We start from the raw sequence: 20900 nt of genomic DNA, 5'->3' as shown, positions 1-20900 counted from the left end.
CTCTCATTCATTGGCAGAGGTGTAGAATATAAAAGTAAGGATATAATGTTGAAATTGTATAAAACACTGGTGAGGCCACAATTGGAGTACTGGGTGCAGTTCTGGTCACCACATTACAGGAAGAACGTAATAGCTCTGCAGAAAGTGCAGAGGAGGTTTACAAGAATGTTGCCAGGGTTAGAAAAGTGTAGCTACGAGGAGAGATTGAATAGGTTGTTATTGGTATTTTCCTTAGAACAAAGAAGGCTGAGAGGTTACTTGATTAAGGCATATAAAATTATGAGGGGAATAGATAGAGTGGACAGGATAAAATTGTTTCCCTTGGTGGAGAATTCTAGAATCAGGGGACATAGATTCAAGATAAGTGGCAGAAGGTTTTGGGGGGGGGGGTGGAGAAGGAGGAGGCGGGCGGGTGCGGGGGGAAGACACGGATGGACATGAGGAAGAATTTTTTTTTTAAAAAACGCAGAGGATAGTGGGTGCCTGGAATTCGCTGCCCAAGTTGCTGGTAGAGGCAGAAACTCTAAACTCTTAAAAAGTACCTGGATCTGCACCTTAAGTGCTGTAAGCTGCAGGGCTATGGGCTGGGTGCAGGAAGGTGGGATTAGAAAGGGCACCTGGGTGTCCTTGGGCTGGCATGGACAAGATGGGCCAAATGGCCTCCTTCTGTGCTGTAACTTTTCTATGGTTCTATCAACAGAACAATTTCTACTTTTCCCTTAAACTTATAAGCATCAAGGAAACTGTGGTCATGGGACAAGTTGTTGCATCGCCACCCCTGATCACACTGAACAACAGCCCACTGGAAGTGGTTAGCAAATAATGTTTCCTTGCATTCACCTGAATCTGTCCCTTGATGCAGAGCTCAATGTACATATAGGGAAAGCAGCTACCACCTTTGGCCAACTCACAGAATGTGCATGGGATAACATCAAGCTGACGGTTTATAGGGCCTATGTTCTCAGCACCTTGCTGTATAGCTGTGAAACATGGGTGACTTACAGCTACCAGGAAAAGGGGCTTACTAATTTCCATCTTCACTGTCTGCAGTGCATTACAGGTATAATCTGGCAGGACAAAATCACAATGTGGCAGTCCTCTCAAAGGCAGGGATCCTAAGTGTGTTGGCAGTAATCAAAACAGTGGTGGCTTTAGTGGATTGGGCATGGCCACAGGATGAAAGGCAGTCACATACCCAAGGACCTTCTATATGGTGAGGTAGCTGGAGACAGGTGACCAGTAGGGCGCCCAGGGCTATGCTTCAAGGTGTTTGCAAGCAGGACATGAAAGCTCTAAACATTGACTATCGCACCTGGGAGTCACTAGCTGGCAAAAGAGGGAAATGGCAACAACTCCTTTAGGCTGATATGCACTACCACAATGACCAGTGGCTATAGTGGCTTGGCAAAAGGTGCAAAGTTTTTGGTAGTTTCATGTGTGGTACTGGTGGCAGAGCCTGCCTCTCAAGGATTGGCCTTCACAGCCATCAACAAAGGTGCACCAAGACACCCCCCCCCAACTTAAACAGATTGTTTGCTGTGTGTCCATCATTTGTAGATGGAAGGATGCCAACAACTTTTCCCTTAAATCACTTGTGGGAGTCTCAACATGTTCAAAACGACTACATCACATTTGCCTACATAAGAACAGTCCTTGTACATCAAAATATGCTGTTTGAGAAGCATTTCCGAGCAGTAATAAAAGCATTACTTTTTTTTTTAAAAAGCAGAATGTAGAATTCTCAACATAGTGCACTAATAGTGCACATTGAAGTAAGTGAAAGGCAGCCTAAGACTACAGCAATGTGAATCGTCTCGAAGTGAACAGCAAATGACTGACACTGATCACTTAGAGGTTTTTAAAATGTAAATGGAATAAAATCTTCAAGCAGAACACTGCTAGTTAATGCAGGATACATTAATCAGAATTCCAAATTCCAAACAGTACGGCCTTCAATTATTTATTGCTCAAAGATTCATTTGCATTTCACTAGCTCAGCAATTCAAAGGTTAGAAGAAAGGATCTTTTCTAATATATAAACTGCTCTGCTTGGTCCAAAGTACAGTCCTTTGCTTGTGGACACATTAAGTGGAGATTGCTAGCAGTGAAGCTCATGAAGCTCTAATAAAAAAATGGAACTAGAATTAAGGTTTCCCTCTATTTAAAATTACATTATGTTCTACTTTTTAAAAAAAAAAGTAGAATCACTGGAACTTTTTGGAATGTCGAGGCAATCAGCGATACTCAAGGTAAGGAAATTAAAGAAACATTTTCTCTAAAAGCAATGAAAAGTGTGATGTTGTGCAAGGGTTTGTCTGTTAGAGGAAGAACCATAAGCACTTGGTAATCTCGAAGAGGTTGTGGTGTATCAACGTTAAGGTTTTGTTATACAGACATCGTTTTTTGTTGCTCTAATACATAGGCAACATACTATGGCAGAGGCTTTGTGACAGTGTGTTATACTCCCCTCCGCTCCTGACAATTGCTGAGTGAGGCTGCCTGGACAGTGGCTGCTCTCTCCAAACTCACCCCATGATGTTGCTCCTCATGTTTGGCTGTTGAGTGAAATCTGAACTAGTTTTTGTCCAAAACAAAAACAGAATTACCTGGAAAAACTCAGCAGGTCTGGCAGCATCAGTGGAGAAGAAGAGTTGACATTTCGAGTCCTCATGACCCTTCGACAGAACTTGAGTGAATCCAAGAAAGGGGTGAAATATAAGCTGGTTTAAGGTTGGGGGCGGGGGAGAAAGAGAGAGAGAGAGAGAGAAGTGGAGGGGGTTGGTGTGGTTGTAGGGACAAACAAGCTAGTTTTTGTCCAACGTCTGCAAACACATATCTAGCAGGAATCACCAGCCAGCTGTCAAATAATTCCAAATCCCAATATCATAATATTTTCTACTCTTAATGTTTGTGTAAAAAACAGCAACAGTCAGTATTTTCCCTTCATCCAATTCTTTAGCGACTCTTGGGCAACTCGCCCACACCCAGCACCAACCCTTAGCCGTATTAATGAGATGCAACTTGGAACAGTTATACTCAAGCATCTTGGGCTTTAAGAATTTAAGATTTAAATGCTGTCCTTAGCAGACACTAGCAAAGCTGGTTCCTCCCCCCACCCACCCAACTATGAGGTTTCAGATAAAAAGAATTTGCCAATTCCGGAAATGGAAATATACATAGGAATTGGTGAAAATACACAAGCCCATCAGGAAGAAAAACATGGGTCTGGCCATGTTGGCTGCAATTATTTTTCCTCTTTCAGGTGCTCATGGATCTGCTTATAGTTTGTTATCTCCTCAATTCAATCTCGGAGATGCTGGTTTAGTTACTGTCAAGGAGATTGGGACAGGGACGGGGTCGCCAGTCTGTTTATCCATTTAAAGAACCTCTAGAGCTATGCAGGGAAGCTTACAGAAGAGATAAAAGTTAAAAGATTGAAGAAGCTCATGAGGCTCCAAAGTCTGTCAACAAAGCAATCACTTATGCACTGCCTGCATTGAATGCTTAATGTGTTGTGTATCTCGTTGAATGTGTACTGCAGATAATTCAATTCTAATCATGAGGAATTCTCCCCTTCATTTTATGCTCTATTTATCATTAACTGCAAGGTAAAGCCCTTCATTACATTCTGGCACTGCAGGTGAAGTCAGTCAAATTTAAAACTATAACATTAAACTGGCTAATCTCAGTTATGGTAACTGAAAGTTTGCAATTGCCATTGCTGGCCTAAAATAGATGAAAATCCTTCCAGGCTTTCCCCTAGAGTACAATCAGCACAAGATTTTACAGATGATAAACCATTTGAGGAAAGCTTCTGCTTTGAGACATTGTTTTCCAAAATGCCAATGCATTTTGACTCTTCCAAACACCATCAACATGCTGGACATCCCAAGCTCTTTGGGCCAGCGTATATTGCCCATCCCTAATTGCCTTTGAGAACAGAGTGGCTTGCTAGGCTATTTAAGAATCAGCCACATTGTTGTGGATCTGGAGTCACATGTAGGCCAGACCAGGTAAGGAAGGCAGATTTCCTTCCCTAAAAGACATTAATGAACCAGATGGGTTTTTACAACAATCGGCAGTGGTTTCATCATTAGACTTTCAATTCCAGATTATTGAATTGAAATTCACCACTTGTCATGGTGGGATTACCCTGGGTATCTGGAGTTCTAGTCCAGTGACAATACCACGATGTCACCACCACTCCTGCCTTACTGTGACAACCACTATATCCATGTTAAGTTAACTGATCTCTTGTGGAAATTGTCAATAATTCTAGGGCTAGAGAATGCAAAGTTTCTAAACTTTAAATGGAATTCATATTAATATGGTGTTCAAATAATTGAAAAACAGTACAGAACATAAGTATTGCTGAAAAATGAGACTTGCTGATGAAGCTTTGTCCTCCACTCATGAGGATAGATGCAAAAATGCCAAATTTCAAAGGGAGCAACAATTTAAACTGTATGAGAAAAGGGTGCTGATTGGCCAGCAAGTTGATACTGATTGGTGGAGGCATTGCCATGGAGAATGTCTATTGTCCCCCAGGCTTTTGTTTAATAAAAACGAGGTGCAATGCCTGGACATGTTCCTTTTGCCTGCAGAGGACAGGTACCTGCACATGAATATTTGTAGCTTCTAGCAACCATAAATGAGCCACATTGTGAGCCCGACTGGTAACCTTAAATTGGTTGTTAGTGGAATGCGTAGCAAACTTGGGATTGTTCAGCAAGGGCTGTCCAATCACAGAATCACGTCTAATGGACATTATGGTCTGAGTCTTGCAAGCACAAACTGTAATATTGTATTGCATCTTGAATATAATACACTGCAGCCATTGCATTGGTGGTGGAGGGAGTGGAAGTTTAAGGGGGTGGATGGCATAATGGGAATGATTGTAACAAAATAGATAGATTTCAAAAACAGCATTTTAGTTTCAAAGTCAATAACTTCTGCTCATAGGGATGTCCAAATTTACCTAATGAGATTGCAAAGTAAGAATACTCAAGTAAAGTTAAGCAGAACACAGAAGGTGACACCTAATGAACCAGCAACAGGAAGAGGTTATGGAGGACAGGGAGAAAAAAAGTGCAACCATAAAAATAGACTTACATTTAACTAGCACTTTTCACAACCTCTGGGAATCCCAAAGTGCTTTACAGCTAATTAATTACTTTTGAAAGTGTAGTCACTGTTGTAATGTTGGAAATGCAGCAGCCAATCTGCTCACCACAAGTTCATATAAGCACCAGTGTGATAATGACCAGATATCATTCAGTCACCATCATTAACAATGTTAATTATTGGCCAAGACATTGGGGAAAGCTTCCCTGCTCTTACTTGAAAGAGTGCATTGGAGCTTTAATGTCCACTTGAGAAAGCAGCTAGCACTTGGCTTAACATCTCATCCAAAAGATGGTACCTCTGAGTGCAGCATTCCTTCAGTAATACACTGAAGTGACAACCCAGGTTTTTGCACTCAAACCTCTGGAGTGGGGCTTAAAACACATGAGCTTCTGACTTGGAGGCAAGAGTGGTACCAGCTACCAAACGAGGAGTCAACTTTGACCTATGATGTAATTCTGAGTACAGAAACTCAAACGTTAATACCACCAAAACATAAAGCTTCATATTTGGACCAAATATGCTTTTGCACAAACTGAAAAGCTACATGTAATATAGTCTTTAAAGAAATTCTGAGCCAAGGTTAAAGTGAACTCAGCTAATGGTCGCATTTATGATTCCAGAGAATGCTAGAAGGATATTCAACAGAAGGAGATCATTTATCCTGTATGTGTGTCAGTCTTTGCTAGAGCAATCCAAAACAAACTACACAACCCTGATCTCTTCTCAAACTCCATCTCATTCAGCTTCAAACACTTACTCCTTTTTCCCTTAAAAAATGCAATGGTCTCTACCTCAGTCATCCCCTTTGTAAAACATTCCCCAACAACTCATGAAAGATAAAGCCATTTCTCTTAGGCTCCCCTCAAATCTTGGTGGTAATTTTACATTGATGACCCTCCACCACTGACCCTCCGGAGGAAATCCTTCTCTATAAAATAATTTTAAAGATCTTATTATATCTTCTCTCATCTTTCACTGTTCCAGTAATAACAGTCTCAGTATCTCAAACCTCTTCATAATTCTAGTTTCCAAACCCTAGTATCATCCTGCTGAATCTTATCTGCGACTTTAATGATCTTTTGATAATGGGATATCTAAAACTCCAAATTAATCACTACTCCTTTACTCAAAGGAGTAATTGATAGCCAGGTTGCTTTTCGTGTGTAGAAGTATTGTTAGATATACACATTATCACTTATTTCTCACTAACTCCAACAAACAAGTTAAATGATTATCAATGCTATACTATAATCAGACTGTTGAATAAGTTGCTGGATTTGTGTTGGCTTAATACAGATCCACTTGAAACAAACTAAATACGGCATGATATAATAAATATGAAATACAAAGTTCCACGATAGATTTATTTCTCAAATAAGGATTTTACATCTAATTATCCCAATCTTAATATGAGTTTACTTCAGTTTGTAAAACATAAATTACCTTCATCAGAGACCAATTTTTCTTCAACTGCAACAATACAGGACACATCCTTCGTCAGCATTCTCATCAGTAAAAACGTGACTGGAATTAGTGTCAATAAACTACAAGGTGAGGCTTGACTTAAGTAGTTCAGGCTACCTGGCTCACCCAGAGTTCAGGACCAGGCTGTACCATTCGCTCTGATCAGAACCAGGTTGTACCACTTAACCTTTGATGTGCAATGTGGAGTGCTGCAAGTTGCTCAGTATAAACAGCAACGTTACCACGCCAAGGTCTCAGGACACCTTGTTACCTGGGAGGAGCCTCCACCATGTTTCTAACTCTGAACTTCTTGCAAAAGAGTGTGTTGGTAATAGTTCCTTCTGCTCTTGTAGTCACATAATGTAAGACACTATTCAGCTCTCATTGACCAGTTAATACTGTGAAGCCATAAACTGTTTAGCAGTACATCCTCATTGCACTATGTGGCTGATACATATTTAAATGTTATTGTCTGACCCTCACCTGAAACTAAAAATTTGTTACACTTCTCAGAAAAGCTCAATATTTTGTCAGTACTCATCAAACATTAAAACAGCTTGATACAAAGTGTGTCTATCCCTGTTAAAGACCAATTTTATTACATAACATTGCAGCAACATTACAAAATGATCTTTGCTGCCTCACTCCATGTTTTCCTACATTACTGGATTTTTTTGTTCCATTTAACACTGAGGAAATCAGAGGCAGTGAAGAATTCTATTAATAGCTCAGCACTATAAACATTGTTGAAAAAAACTACCATGTTACAACTTTTTAATGCTTTAGTTAAAAACAAAGGCTGTAATATTTATTAAAATCAAATTCCAGTGTCATACAGTTCCTGAATACACACAAACCAGCCATACAATCTACCATGATAGCATAACAGCCTCTGTGGAAGAGGAAATGGAAAGCAGTAATGCACATTATGCTTTATATATAAATTATAATTAAAGGATTCTGTCCTCTGGGCATTGACAAATTGTTTCACTTTTATTTTGAAGTCCCAAAATCTTTAGATACCAATGTTCTTTATGAACTTTGAATTCAAGTTTAACACAGGCCAAAAGTCCCAGGTTGCATCCCCAGTCAGTGGTGATAGATTAGTAATGGTTGCAGCTACAATTGTCCTTGGTGCCCCAAGCCGAGGAGAGAAATTGGCTAGAGTATTTCCTCATTGTCATCCAGCAATTGGGGAGGTCTTGTGGCACAGTGCATAGCACCCCATTTGCTAAACCAGCTCATGGTTTGAATCCTACCCTAGGACCTGATGGCCAACAAAGGTGCATTCATAACATGGCCAAACAGGTTGAGCATCAACCCTACAATTACTTCCAACACACACGGATGGCAGGCAGTAAGAGTGGGAGAGATTCCTGGTAAGCCATGTTGTGATGGAGAACATTGGAGCCTCTACCATCGCTAGCCATAGCTCCAGACTACAACAGTCACGTAAAAGTGTATGTTGCCACAGCAACTCGGACTCCCTGAGTGAATTGTAACACACCATATCACCATCTAGTGACTCCGGTTTAAAACACATATGTCAATAGGTGGCACAGGCTCGGGATGCCTCCACAATCAAATGGAAATGTTCTTTAACACATTGCCTGTGCGGAGAGCTGAAGGATCCCTTTTGGGGAGTATCGAGGGCGGCTGCAGCCTGTAGAGCGATACTTCAGAACCAGTGCCTTGGGGACGGACAATATCATTAAGTGTCTCTAGATGAGGATCCGGCCTCAGCTTCTGACCCTCGGGGGTTTGACTAAAATGTGGAAGCCCCGAGTTTTTCATTCAGTCCCCGCACTATTAAACCAAGTGCTACCTTGTCGGCCTCCCACCCCCGGCCCTCACTCACCCTCAACAACCCCGCTCCCGTTGCTGCTGCCACCGCCGCCATTGCACTAAAGCCTCAAAAGGAATCTGAGTCGGTTACACCAGCAGCTCCACCCGAGCGCTGCAAATAAAGGTTCCGCCTCTGCAGCCAAGCTGGGTAGAGCAGGAGTCAGGGGATCAACCTTGCGAAGCAATGCAGACAGGCAATTATCAATAACTTTAACAAGGGCATGGACTCGATGGGCCAAATCGCCTCTCGCGCCCTCGTGATGTAGGGAAATGTGAAATTATCTGCTGTTGCAAGAAGAATAGGATTTTAAAAAAAAAGCGAGGGACTAGTAATTGTCTGTATTCGTGGGATTTGCGTGTTTTTTTTGTAAACAGCCACAAAGTTAACATGCAGGTCCAGTAAGCAATTAAGAAGGCAAATGACTTGTTAGCCTTTATTGCAAGTTGATTTGGAGTACAAGGGTAAGGACAATTCACAGGGTTCTGGTGACATCACAGCTTAGAGCACTGTGCAGAGTTTTGGTCTCCTTACCCAATGAAGGATACACCTGTCTTTAATGAATGCTCACTAGATTAATTCCTAGGATGAGAGGGATATCCTAGCTGCAATGAGAGATTGAGCAGAATGGGTTTTTATTATCTGGTTTCAAAAGAATGAGAGGTAATCTCATTGAACGTATAAAATTCTTAGATGATTTGAAGGTAGATGCTGTTTTCTCTGGCTGCAAAGTCTAAAACAATGGATCATACTGTAAGGATAAAGCATCAATTATTTAGGAAATTTATCCAGGGTTGTCAACCTTCTCAATTCTCTACTCCAGAGAGGTGTGGATACTTAGTCATTAAATATAATCAAGACTGGGATCAGTAGATCTTTAGCCACTAAGGGAATCAAAGGATATAGAGATAGAGCAGGAAAGTGGAATTAAGGCCAGAATTAGATCAGCCATGATCTAATAATTCTTATTGAATGGAGGAGCAAGTTTGAGGATCTGAATAGCCTAATTCTGCTCCTATTATGTTTGCATATCAACCAGGGAGATCAGTGTTAAACAGAAATATTGCAGGGAGAGAAGGGTGGCCAGTATAGAATTATAGATATAAAAACAAAAAACTATGGATGCTGGAAATCCAAAACAAAAACAGAATTACCTGGAAAAACTCAGCAGGTCTGGCAGCATCAGCGGAGAAGATACACAGCAGAGAAACAGGTTGCATAAGCATCAGCATATTAGCCCTTCCCAATTAATTATGTTTACACTGGATTGCTCCATATTCTTCTCCATAGCTAACCTAAACCTTATGATACTATGATCACTGTCCTCTAAGTATTGTCCTACTAACAACTGATTCACTTGTCCCATCCCATTCTCAAGAGTCAATTCTAGCAATCGGCCTTCCTGGTTGGAGCAGAAACAGTCTGACAAAAGCATAAAAACAAAAGAAATAGGTACAGGAGTAGACCATATAGTTCCGCCTACATCCTCCTTCCTTCTTGCTCCAGCATTCAATACAATCATGGCTGATGCTCAGCCTCAACTTCTTTTTCCCTCCTGCTCCCTAAGGGAAAACAACTTCCCAGTGTTGACCCTGTCAGGCCCCTTCAGGATCTCGTATATTTCTATGAGATCACTTCTCATTCTTCTGAGCTCCTGAAAGCAAAAGCCCAGTTAACTCAGCCTCTCGTTATTGGGCAACTCTTGAATCCCAGGAACCAATCTAATAAAACTCCACTGTACCATCTCCAACACAAGCATATCCTTCTCTAAATATGTAGACTAGAACTGCACAAAGTACACTGGTACAATTCACCAAAGCTCTGTACAATTGTAGCAAGACTTCCTTATGCATGTACTCCAATTTCTTTGCAATAAGTCTAATATGTCATTTGCCTTCCTAATTATTTGATGTACCTGCATGTTAACTTTGTGTTCCTTGTGCAAGTACACCCAGGTCCCTCCAACCATCATGATTTGCAAGTTTTACATCTTTAAAAAAAATTCTGCTTTTCTACTCTTACTACCTAAAAATCAAAAATTCTCCTGAACGAACTAGAAACTTTTCCCTCCCTCTCTGCCCTTTACATTATTATTATTGTTACGATCACAGCTGATAATACTGGACAAGTCAGATCCCAGTGTGAAACCTGGCTTGATAGATTCCTAACTTTTTTTTAGAAACCATGGAGGAAAGTTACTGAACAAATTCATAGGAGTGAAATATTTGTTAAATAAGAAAAAAATGAACTATATTACACCAGGCAAAAATGTTGGAAAGATCTCAATTCAAATACAAGAAAATGCTTCAAATTCACACTATTCTTTTACCCCAGCAATATCTTCACAGTCGCATAAACCAATGAAAAGTTACCACTAGCTTGACACCCAAAGGCTTCTCACTTGGGACTGGCACAGTTGCAAACAATTTTTTCTGGTGAATTCCTGAGCATTGAATCGATGCTTTTCACCAAACTCATATCTCTTCCCAAAACACCCAAAAACTGCACTCTAAACTCAGTCACCCAGAAGCATGTCTGCTAAACCAAACACTTGACTGAGTTCCATAACCGACCATTCAGTCAACTACTGTCCCAATACCCTTTTGATGTTTTCTTCTCAGGGAACTGAAAATACCAGTCTTCACTCTCTGGCACACACTGAACTCTCTCCTGTCTCTCCCTATGTCTGTGTTACTTGACCACTGTCACTACGCAACAGCACAGTTTTCCTCCAGAATCACTAAACTTTTAACCCATCTCTTTACCTTTGGGGATTGTAAAACCTCATTTAAAATATACACATACAAACAAACCCAAAAGATCTGACCTTTCAGTCAGAAATCCATCCAGACTTCCAGGCACCAAGGTTCACAAACAAAACCGAAATGAAACTTGATCGCTTTATTCCTTATTTAACACACAAATATATATATTCAACTTAAAAATTATACATTTTTCATAACACAATGCCAATCCTGGTGGCAAGAAAGGCAGTCCAACAGTGACATCCTCTCCCAAGCCAACTTACCAAGCATCTAGGCACAAATCACTCAAAAGCAGCTCCACTCTGCAGGACATGTAGTTCGTATGCCTGATACCAGACTCCTGAAGCAATTGCTCTACTCTGCACTCAGTCATGGAAGGAGACACACAGGAGAGTGGAAATGCTTTAGGGGTGTCCTCAAAGCATCCCTGAAGAGATTGTCAACTCAAGGGAGACCCTGGCTTGTGACTGACTATAATGGAGAAGGCTCATCTGGGAAGGCATCAAACATGTTGGGAGACTTCATTGGGTACATGCAGAGGCTAAGTCAAGGTGATCAGAGGGAGCACACAAAACTCCAAACAATCCACCTACTGAACTCTTAAGAGTTATCTGCGCCACATGTGACAGAGTCTGCAGATTGCACATTGGGCTTATCAGCCTCCTTCATCGCCTCTTCAGCCATGCATTCATCTGCTCTATCCTATTTTGATACTCGCTAACGTGTGGAATAGGGAGTAAATATTCAACTCTTCCAGTCAGAATTATTTCACCAAACACCCAAACTCTTCCGATGATAGAAGGAACAGAAAATTAACAATATTGAACCTAGCATCTGCATTAAATCTTGGAGTTTAATGGCACTACTCACCGAGTTCATTGTCAGCTGAACTTTTGCATTACAAACTTCAATATCAGTGAAAGCTAACATATCAGTTTATATTTTCATTTTTCTGTTAACATTTTTTATATTATCTTTGTAACCATGTGCCCTTTGTTTATTTTTGTGATTGGTATCTATGAGTGTGTAAATCATGTTACTGTGCTTCAGAAAAGTAACTCATTGTGTGTCCTTTGTATTTTCATATAGCAATGGCAACAATTGAAGATCACGGGAACGTTCCTGCCCATCCGTCACTGGGTCTGCTTATGAATATGCGCCAATTCCATCTGGAGGCTTTGCATTACTGTGTACCAAACCATCATGCAACACTTGCCTCAGCAGGAGGGGTGACTCTTGTCTTTCCAGCTGACTGGCGTTGCAGGGGGCGGGGAGATGCAAAGAGACGACAGCTGACTGCATCTCCTTCCCCATTGCAAAGCCAGTCAGCTGCCGTCTCTTTGCATCTCCTCCCCCAGTGCAAAGCCAGTCAGCTGCCGTCTCTTTGCATCTCCTCCCCCAGTGCAAAGCCAGTCAGCTGCCGTCTCTTTGGCTTTGCACAGTGGGAGGAGATGCAAAGAGGCGGCAGCCGACTGGTTTTGTAATGGGGGAGGAGGTAACAGGTTATTTAGTTCCATTCCACATGGGAAACGGAGCGGAGGCTGCACATAGTATGATTGCCACTCTAACAACGTGCAAAGACTGATTTCAATTTTCATTTTTAATCCTTCAATGACTCATACCGATATTCAAAAGGTCATTGTCAATATCAACTTATACTGAACAGCTTTTAATATATTAACTTAATTCTTTGTCCTATCCTTTCTTCCAACACCCCCCGCTAACATTACTTCAAGGTCAAGAACTGTTGTCAGCAACTTCTCACTCATAAGCTGTTCAATTCATTACGGTAAAAGCAAAATTCTACGGATGCTGGAAATCTGAAAAAAAAACAAAAATTGCTAGTAAAACTCAGCAGGTCTTTTAGTTCTGAAGAAGTCATACAGACTTGAAATGTTAACTCGGTTTCTCTCTCCACAGAACATCTGCATCTGAGTTTTTCTAGCAATTTTTGTTTTGTTCAACTCATTAATTGTTTTTGTCATGGGAGGCAATGTACGTGATTCTTTCCAATCGCTTGCCTTCCAGTCCTGGTTAGGGTTATGTATCCAAAATGTTAATGCTTCTTTTCTCATTACAGTTACTGACAGACCTGTTGCATATTTCTGGTATTTTAATCCTAGCTTTAGTGTTATAAAATTACTTATGAAAGAGGAATCATGTTTTGCAAACCTGTTGGAGTTTTTTGAGGATGTTTCTAGCTGGATAAATAAGGAAGAACCAGTGTATTTGGATTTTCAGAAGGCTTTCGAAAAGGTATCACAAGAGATTAGCAGGCAAAATCAGAGCACGTGGGAGTGGGGTAATCTACTGGCATAGATTGAGGACTGGTTAATGGACAGAAAGAGTACAGATAAACAGATCATTGGCAGGCTGTGACTAGTGGGGTGCCGCAAAGATCAGTGCTCGGGGCCCCAGCTATTCACAATCTATATCAATGATTCAGATGTGATGACCAAATTGAATATTTCCAAGTTTGCTGATGACACAAACCTTGGTGGGAATGTAAGTTGTGAGGAGGATGCAAAGAGGTTCCAAGAGGATTTAGACAAGCTAAGTGGTTGGGCAAGAACATGGCAACTGAAATATAATGTGGAAAAATGTGTTTTTCCTCCCAAAGTGGATAGCTTCAAAGATGTAGAGTCTTTCTTAAATGGGGAGAGATTGGGAAGTGCCTAAGGGCCCTGGCAGTTCTTGTTCATAAGTCACTGAAAGCTAACATGGAGGTGCAACAAGCAATTAGGAAGACAAATGGTACATCAGCCTTGACTGCAAGGGGGCTTGAGTACATGAGTAAGGAAGTATTGCTGCAGTTATATAGAGCCTTGGTGAGATCGCACCTGTACAGATTTGGTCTCTTTACCTAAGGAAGGATATTCTTGCCATAGAAGGGATACAAAGAAGGTTCACCAGACTAATCCCTGGAATGGCAGAATTGTCCTATGAGAAGAGATGAGGAGACTGGGCCTATATTCTCTAGAGTTTTGAAGAAAGAGGTGTGACCCCGTTGAAGCATTCAAAATTCTTACAGGGCTCAACTGAGTAGATGCAGGAAGGATGTTTGTCTTGGCTGGGGGGGTGGGGTTGAGAACTAGGGGACACAGTCTCCGAATAAGAGGAATCTCTTCAGAGGGTGGTGAATCTTTGAAATTCTCTATCCCAGAGAGCAGTGGAGGTTGTCATTCAGTGTGTTCAAAGCAGAGGTCGATAGATTTCTAGATACCATGGCATCAAGGAGCCTGAGCAAAACTGGAGTCAATGGGAATCAGGGGGAAAACTCTCCACTGGTTGGAGTCATACCTAGCACACAGGAAGATGATTGTAGTTGTTGGAGGTCAATCATCCAGGACGTTGCTGCAGGAGCTCCTGAGAATAATGTCCTTGGCCCAACCATCTTCATCTCTTTCATTAATGATGTTCTCTCCATCATAAGGTCAGAAGTGCGGATGATTCCACAATGTTCAGCATTACTTGTGACTCCTCAGATACTGAAGCAGTCCATGTCCAAATGCAGCAAGATCTGGATGATATTCAGGCTTGGGCTGATTAAGTGGCAAGTAATATTCACGCTACACAAGTGCCAGGCAATGACCATCTCCAATTTAGCCTTCTATCCTTGATATTCAATGGCATTACCATCACTGAATCTCCCAATATCAACATCCAGGCAATTACCATTGACCAGGACTAACCAGATAAATACTGTGGCTACAAAAGTAGGTCAGAGGGTGGGAATTCTGTGGAGAGTAACTCAGTTCCTGACTCCCCAAAGCCTGTCCACCATCTGCAAGGCACAAGTCAGGAGTGTGATGGAACACACTCCACTTGCCTGGATGATTGCAGCTCCAACAACACACGAGAAGCTTGGCACCCAGGACAAAGCAGCCCATTTGATGGCATCCCATCCAACACCTTCAACATCCATTCCCTCCACCTGACACAGTGGCAGCAGTGTGTACCGTCTACAAGATGCACTACAGCATCTCACCAAGGCTCCTTTAACAGCACCTTCCAAACCTGTGACCTCTACCACCTAGAAGGACAAGGGCAGCAGATAGATGGGAACACCACCATCTGGAAGTTCCCCTCCAAGTCACTCACCGCCCTGACTTGGAAATATATCACCGTTCCTTCACTGTCGCAGGGTCAAAATCCTGGAACTCCCTCCTGAACAGCACTGTGGGTGTACCTACACCACATGGACTGCAGCGGTTCAAGAAGGCAACTCACCACCACCTTGTCAAGGGCAACTAGGGATGGGCAATAAGTGCTGACCTAGCCAGCGATGCCCACATCCCCTGAATGAATAATCAAAAAAAACCAATGACATCAAGGGATACGGGAATAGAACAGGAAGAAGGTGTTGAGGTAGAAGATCAGCCCTGATCTAACTGAATAGCAGAGCAGGCTCGAAGGTCCAAATAGCCTACCCCTGCTCCTATGACTCAAATCAGAATATCAACATTATTTGCTTTCATTTCGTCACATATTGCGAAGGTCTACAAAGCCTGAGATTAGTGGTTTGAAATGGCTTCCGAGGGTAAGGAGGGAGCTAGTGGAATACAACTGCTGCCACTTTAATGCTAATCCAGAAATGATCCCACCAGCAGAGAAACAGCATTTTACAATATACAATTCATTCTAAGACATTTAGAATGGCCTTTAGAGGTTAAAGGTTCAGGACAGTTAAAGGGCAGTGTTTTTGTCAGGCTGGAAACTTTGTACACTCATTCCCTGGAGAAAACAAATCCAAAAATGCTGTTAACAGCTGCCTTCTTTATCAGATGTGTTGCAGAAGGCACTATATTTTCTCCATCATAATCCTTTTCACTGTATTAAAAACTTTTTAAAATCTTTGTTTCTATTTGAAACAAGGAGTAATTAGCAGATTTCTGTGCATGTGCTCATAAAGCATCACATTCTAAACAAAGGACTGTTATTGGAAATGGAAACAAAAAATGCTGGAAAAACTCAACAGGTCTGACAGCATCTGTGGAGAGAGAGACAGAGATAATGTTTCGAGTCCGTATGACTCTTCTTCAGATCTCTACTGCAGATGCAACTGTCCATGACTGTGCGGTGGGCACTCCTACCGATACTGTCATTGTGGAGACGAAGTCCCGCCTTCACATTGGGGATACTCTCCATTGTGTTGTGTGGCACTACCACCGTGCTAAGTGGGGTAGATTTTGACCAGATCTAACAACTCAAGGTTGGGCATCCATGAGATGCAGTGGGCCATCAGCAGCAGCAGAATTGTACTCAAACACAATCTGTAACCTCATGGCCCAGCATATCCCCCACCCTACCATTACCATCAAGCCAAAGGATCAACCCTAGTTCAATAAAGAGTGCAGGAAGACAAATCAGGAGCAACACCAGGCATACCTAAAAATGAGATATCAACCTGGTGAAGCAATAACAGGACTACTTGCGTGCCAAACAGCATAAGCAGCAAGTGATAGACAGGGCTAAGCGATCCCACAACCAACGGATTAGATCTAAGCTCTGCAGGTCTGCCACATCCAGTCATGAATGGTGGTAGATAATCAAACAATTCATTGGAGAAGGAGGCTCCACAAATATCCCCATCCTCAATGATGGAGGAGCACAGCACATCTGTGCAAAAGATAAGGCTGAAACATTTGCTACAAACTTCAGCCAGAAATGCTGAGTGGATGATCCATCTTGGCCTCCTCCAGAGGTCCCCAGGGTCACAGATGCCAGTCTTTAGCTAATTCGATTCACTCCATGTGGTATCAAGAAATGGCTGAAGGCACTGGATACTGCAAAGGCTATGGACCTTGACAACATTCTGGGAATAGTACTGAAGACTTGTGCTCCAGAACTTGCCACACCCCGAGTCAAGCTGTTCTAGTACAGCCACAACACTGGCATCTACCCGGCTATGTGGAAAATTGCCCAAGTATGTCCTGTATACAAAAAGCAGGACAAATCCAATGCAGCCAATTACCACCCCATCAGTACTCTTGATCATCAGTAAAGTAATGGAAGGGGTCATCAACAGTGCTATCAAGTGACACTTGCTTAGCAATAACCTGCTCACTGACGCCCAGTTTGGGTTCCGCCAGGGCCACTCAGCTCCTGACCTCATTACAGCCTTGGTTCAAATATGGACAAAAGAGCTGAACTCCTGAGGTGAGGTGAGAGTTACTGCCCTTGACATCAAGGCAGCATTTGACCAAGTGTGGCGTCAAGGAACTCTAACAAAACTGGAGTCAATGGGAGTCAGGAGGAAAACTCTCCACTGGTTGGGGTCACACCTAGCACAAAGGAAGATGGTTGTGAGTGTTGGAGGTCAGTCATCTCAGCTCCAGTGTATCATTGCAGGAGTTCCTTAGGGTAGTGTCCTTGGCCCAACCATCTTCAGCTGCTTCAACAATGACCTTCCTTCCATCATAAGGTCAGAAGTGAGGATGTTCGCTGATGATTGCACAATGTTCGCCATTTGTGACTCCTCAGGTACTGGAGCAGTCCGTGTCCAAACGCAGCAAGACCTGGACAAGTGGCAAGTAACATTCATGCCACACAAGTGCCAGGCAATGACCATCTCCAACAAGAGAGAATCCAACCATTGCCCCTTGATGTTCAATGGCATTACCATCACTGAATCCCCCATTATCTGGGCATTACCATTGACCAGAAACTGAACTAGACCAGCCATATAAATACTGTGGCTACAAGAGCAAGTCAGAGGCTAGGAATCGTGCGATGAGGAGCTCCCCTCCTGACTCCCCAAAGCCTGTCCACCATCTACAAGGCATAAGTGTGATGGAATACTCTCCACTTGCCTGGATGAGTGCAGTTCTCACAACACTCAAGAAGCTTGGCTCCATCCAGAACAAAGCAGCCCGCTTGATTGGCACCACATCCACAAACATTCACTCCCTCCACTATTGGTGCACAGTAGCAGCAGTGTGTACCATCTACAAGATGCATTGCAGGAATTCACCAAGGCTCTTTTGACAGCACCTTCCAAACCCATGACCACTACCATCTAGAAGGACGAGGACAGCAGATAGATGGGAACACCACACCTGGAAGTTCCCCTCCAAGCCACTCACCATCCTGACTTGGAAATATATCACCGTTCCTTCACTGTCGCTGGGTCCAAATCCTGGAACTCCCTTCCTAACAGCATTGTGGGTGTACCTACACCACATGGACTGCAACGGTTTAAGAAGGCAGCTTACCACCACCTTCTCAAGGGCAACCAGGGATGGGCAATAAATGGTGGGCCCAGCCAGCGAAGCCAACATTCTGTGGATGAATAAAAAAAGTGTAGTTGAGTGACAGGAGCTGTGTTGAGAAGGGATCAAGAGGCATGAAGTGGGCCTTGTAGGAAAAATAGTCCAAAAAGTGGTGTTGAATCATAATGCTGGATTCTAGGAAATTCTCGATAGACCTAGACCCGTCAAAGTTACAAGCCTATGATGTCTGAGTAAGAATGGGAGAACCACCAGAAAGCTAATTTTATCTGGTGCTGTCCAGTTTATCATGTAAGGCTAAGAGAGTAAAGTAGCTTTAATAACTAATGAGCAATTCTAACCTTTATTGACTAATGAAAATATGTTCATTATATTAACATTGATCTACTACCCTACTCATTCATCACCTCGCCCATTCACTAACATTTTCCTAGGATCTTTAAACTTGCCATAAGGCAGCTAATGCTGTAAAAAGGGGTATGTCGTGTACATCCGTTCCCACTCCCCCCATATCTACAGCATTGTGACGGAGTGTCCCAGTGGTGGCATTTCTGGTAAAGTCAGGTATGGAAGACCTGGCAAGAAATATGGAGCTGCTTCAAGGCGGGGCCACATTCAAGCGGAGCAGTAATCCAACAATGATTGTTGCTTCTCTCAAGATCCAGGTTGTTATCTTTAGTTGAGTTTCAATCTTTACACACTTAGATTTTATTTAAATATATCATACAAAACATCAACTGGACTCTGTAACTCATGTTCTGTAATAAATAGTCAACATGTAAGATTAACATAGGCTATTTTGCAGTTGGATTTTATGTACGGCTGATAGATTAATAGTTTTGAACATTTATATTTAATTCAGCACATTGCCAATAACTAGTTTTAACATTATCCTTAGATTTTTTGTATAACCTCATTCTTAGTCAATTGAAGTTGAGTTGATCAGCTTCATGTTGGAACATGCATATTCACTTCAGAATGCTTTCAAGGTTAATCATCATCCATTAAAATGATATTCTTTCCCTTCACAACCTTGTACGTGCTTATAGTTTGGACTGGTTGAATTCTCATTTCTGTCCTTATACCTAGAGACTCGAATTATCACAATAGAATTAAAACATTTGCCTCTATCTGATGGAACTTTCCATTTTCAATCAATAATTTCTCAATTTGGGAATCCTGCACCCAGGTAAGGATGGCAGGTTTCCTTCCCTAAAGAACATTAGTGAACCAGATGGGTTTTTACAACAATTGATAGTTGCCTGGTCACCATTACTGAGAAATTGAGGAATGGCAAGTACAGAAATGGGAAACAGGGGCATTTTGTTAGTTCCTTAACATCACTAGATCAGAATCTTGTAACTTCCTATCTACTATATATAGAGCATTACTTGAGTTCAACTAACTAAAGTCACGCAGATTACTGGCACAGCTTACTGATAAGATTCTCATTGTTTGGTCTAGCCGGGATCTCCCTACACATGGTGATACTAGATGCAGAGTTATCTAGAACTGAACGGAAAGAATACTGAGCCCCAAGTCACAGCTATACTCTGCCAGCTTCCAATAGTAAACCAAGCTTGTTGGTCAATAACCAACAGCTTGTGTCCTGCTGACCAGCCTGGTTCAAGTATAGGAATTACAAAAGGGTTCGACAAAGGGATAATTAATTTGTATGTCTTTTAATTAATTTAAATTGAATTTGAATTTAGCACCAATGAGCCTCTGGGGTTAGTGATAGCCATGATTACATCATGTGACTGGGATGACACTGGGACAGCCTTTATGATTCAAGCAGTGTATAAGAATAGGCCAGTTACACACGACTTGATCCAGTAGACCTATGCTCCTTTCAAACTTGGTTGGTTCCCTCTTATTCAACCTAGTTTTACTCAAAATTCTGAGCAGAAAACAGTGTGTTAATATTACATCAAATTGACCTGGATTCCAACTGAGGTCCCAGAGCTGTATCAACACTGTTCTACCTCGTTATTTTCTTCATTCAACTTTTATTCTTTTGGTAAGTACTTTTCCCCTACATTATTTCCCCTATTTTTATCCTGCATTGCGCTGTATCACACACAGCCTACAGCAAGAGCAGATGAAAAGCTGCCAAATCTCCATCTCATTCTTGTCAGAATAACTGACCCTCCAGTTTCCATTCACTCCTGTGGAAAGGTATCAGATTACTTACACTTGGTGCCTCCCAAGATATTACGTAGAGAAAGCTAGGAACAAAACGGTTGCTTTAAAACCATGATATACAGCTATGATATTACCACCATGCTACCACTTCTGATTCAGCATTTTAAAATTGAGAGGCACATATAGGGTAAATATGCTGCACAACCTGGCAAAACCAGGCATGGGCAATGATTTAAAAAAATAGAAAACTGTAAACTTAAAAAAAAGCTTGTACAGATGTATCTTTGCTGATAGAATAGCTACCAATTGGCAGTCAAAGTTGAGAAG

General features: G+C 41.9%; 1 protein-coding gene across 3 annotated transcripts in view; it reads right to left on the bottom strand.

Moving 5' to 3' along the window:
* The window catches only part of LOC121271670 (branched-chain-amino-acid aminotransferase, cytosolic-like), a 44479-nt gene extending 35896 nt beyond the window's left edge, over positions 1-8583 (bottom strand). For all 3 annotated transcript variants that reach the window (XM_041177795.1, XM_041177796.1, XM_041177797.1), the window contains exon 1: positions 8450-8583. In XM_041177795.1, the coding sequence (XP_041033729.1) occupies positions 8450-8491 (42 nt within the window). In that variant the 5' untranslated portion in view covers positions 8492-8583. The remainder of the gene's footprint in view (positions 1-8449) is intronic.
* Between the last annotated feature and the right edge of the window lie 12317 nt (positions 8584-20900).

The sequence above is a fragment of the Carcharodon carcharias genome, chromosome 31 (assembly GCF_017639515.1).
Source record: "Carcharodon carcharias isolate sCarCar2 chromosome 31, sCarCar2.pri, whole genome shotgun sequence".
In the NCBI taxonomy this organism is placed as follows: Eukaryota; Metazoa; Chordata; class Chondrichthyes; order Lamniformes; family Lamnidae; genus Carcharodon; species Carcharodon carcharias.
The sequence above is the reverse complement of the archived record's forward strand: the minus strand, read 5'-3'. Positions and strand labels throughout refer to the sequence as shown.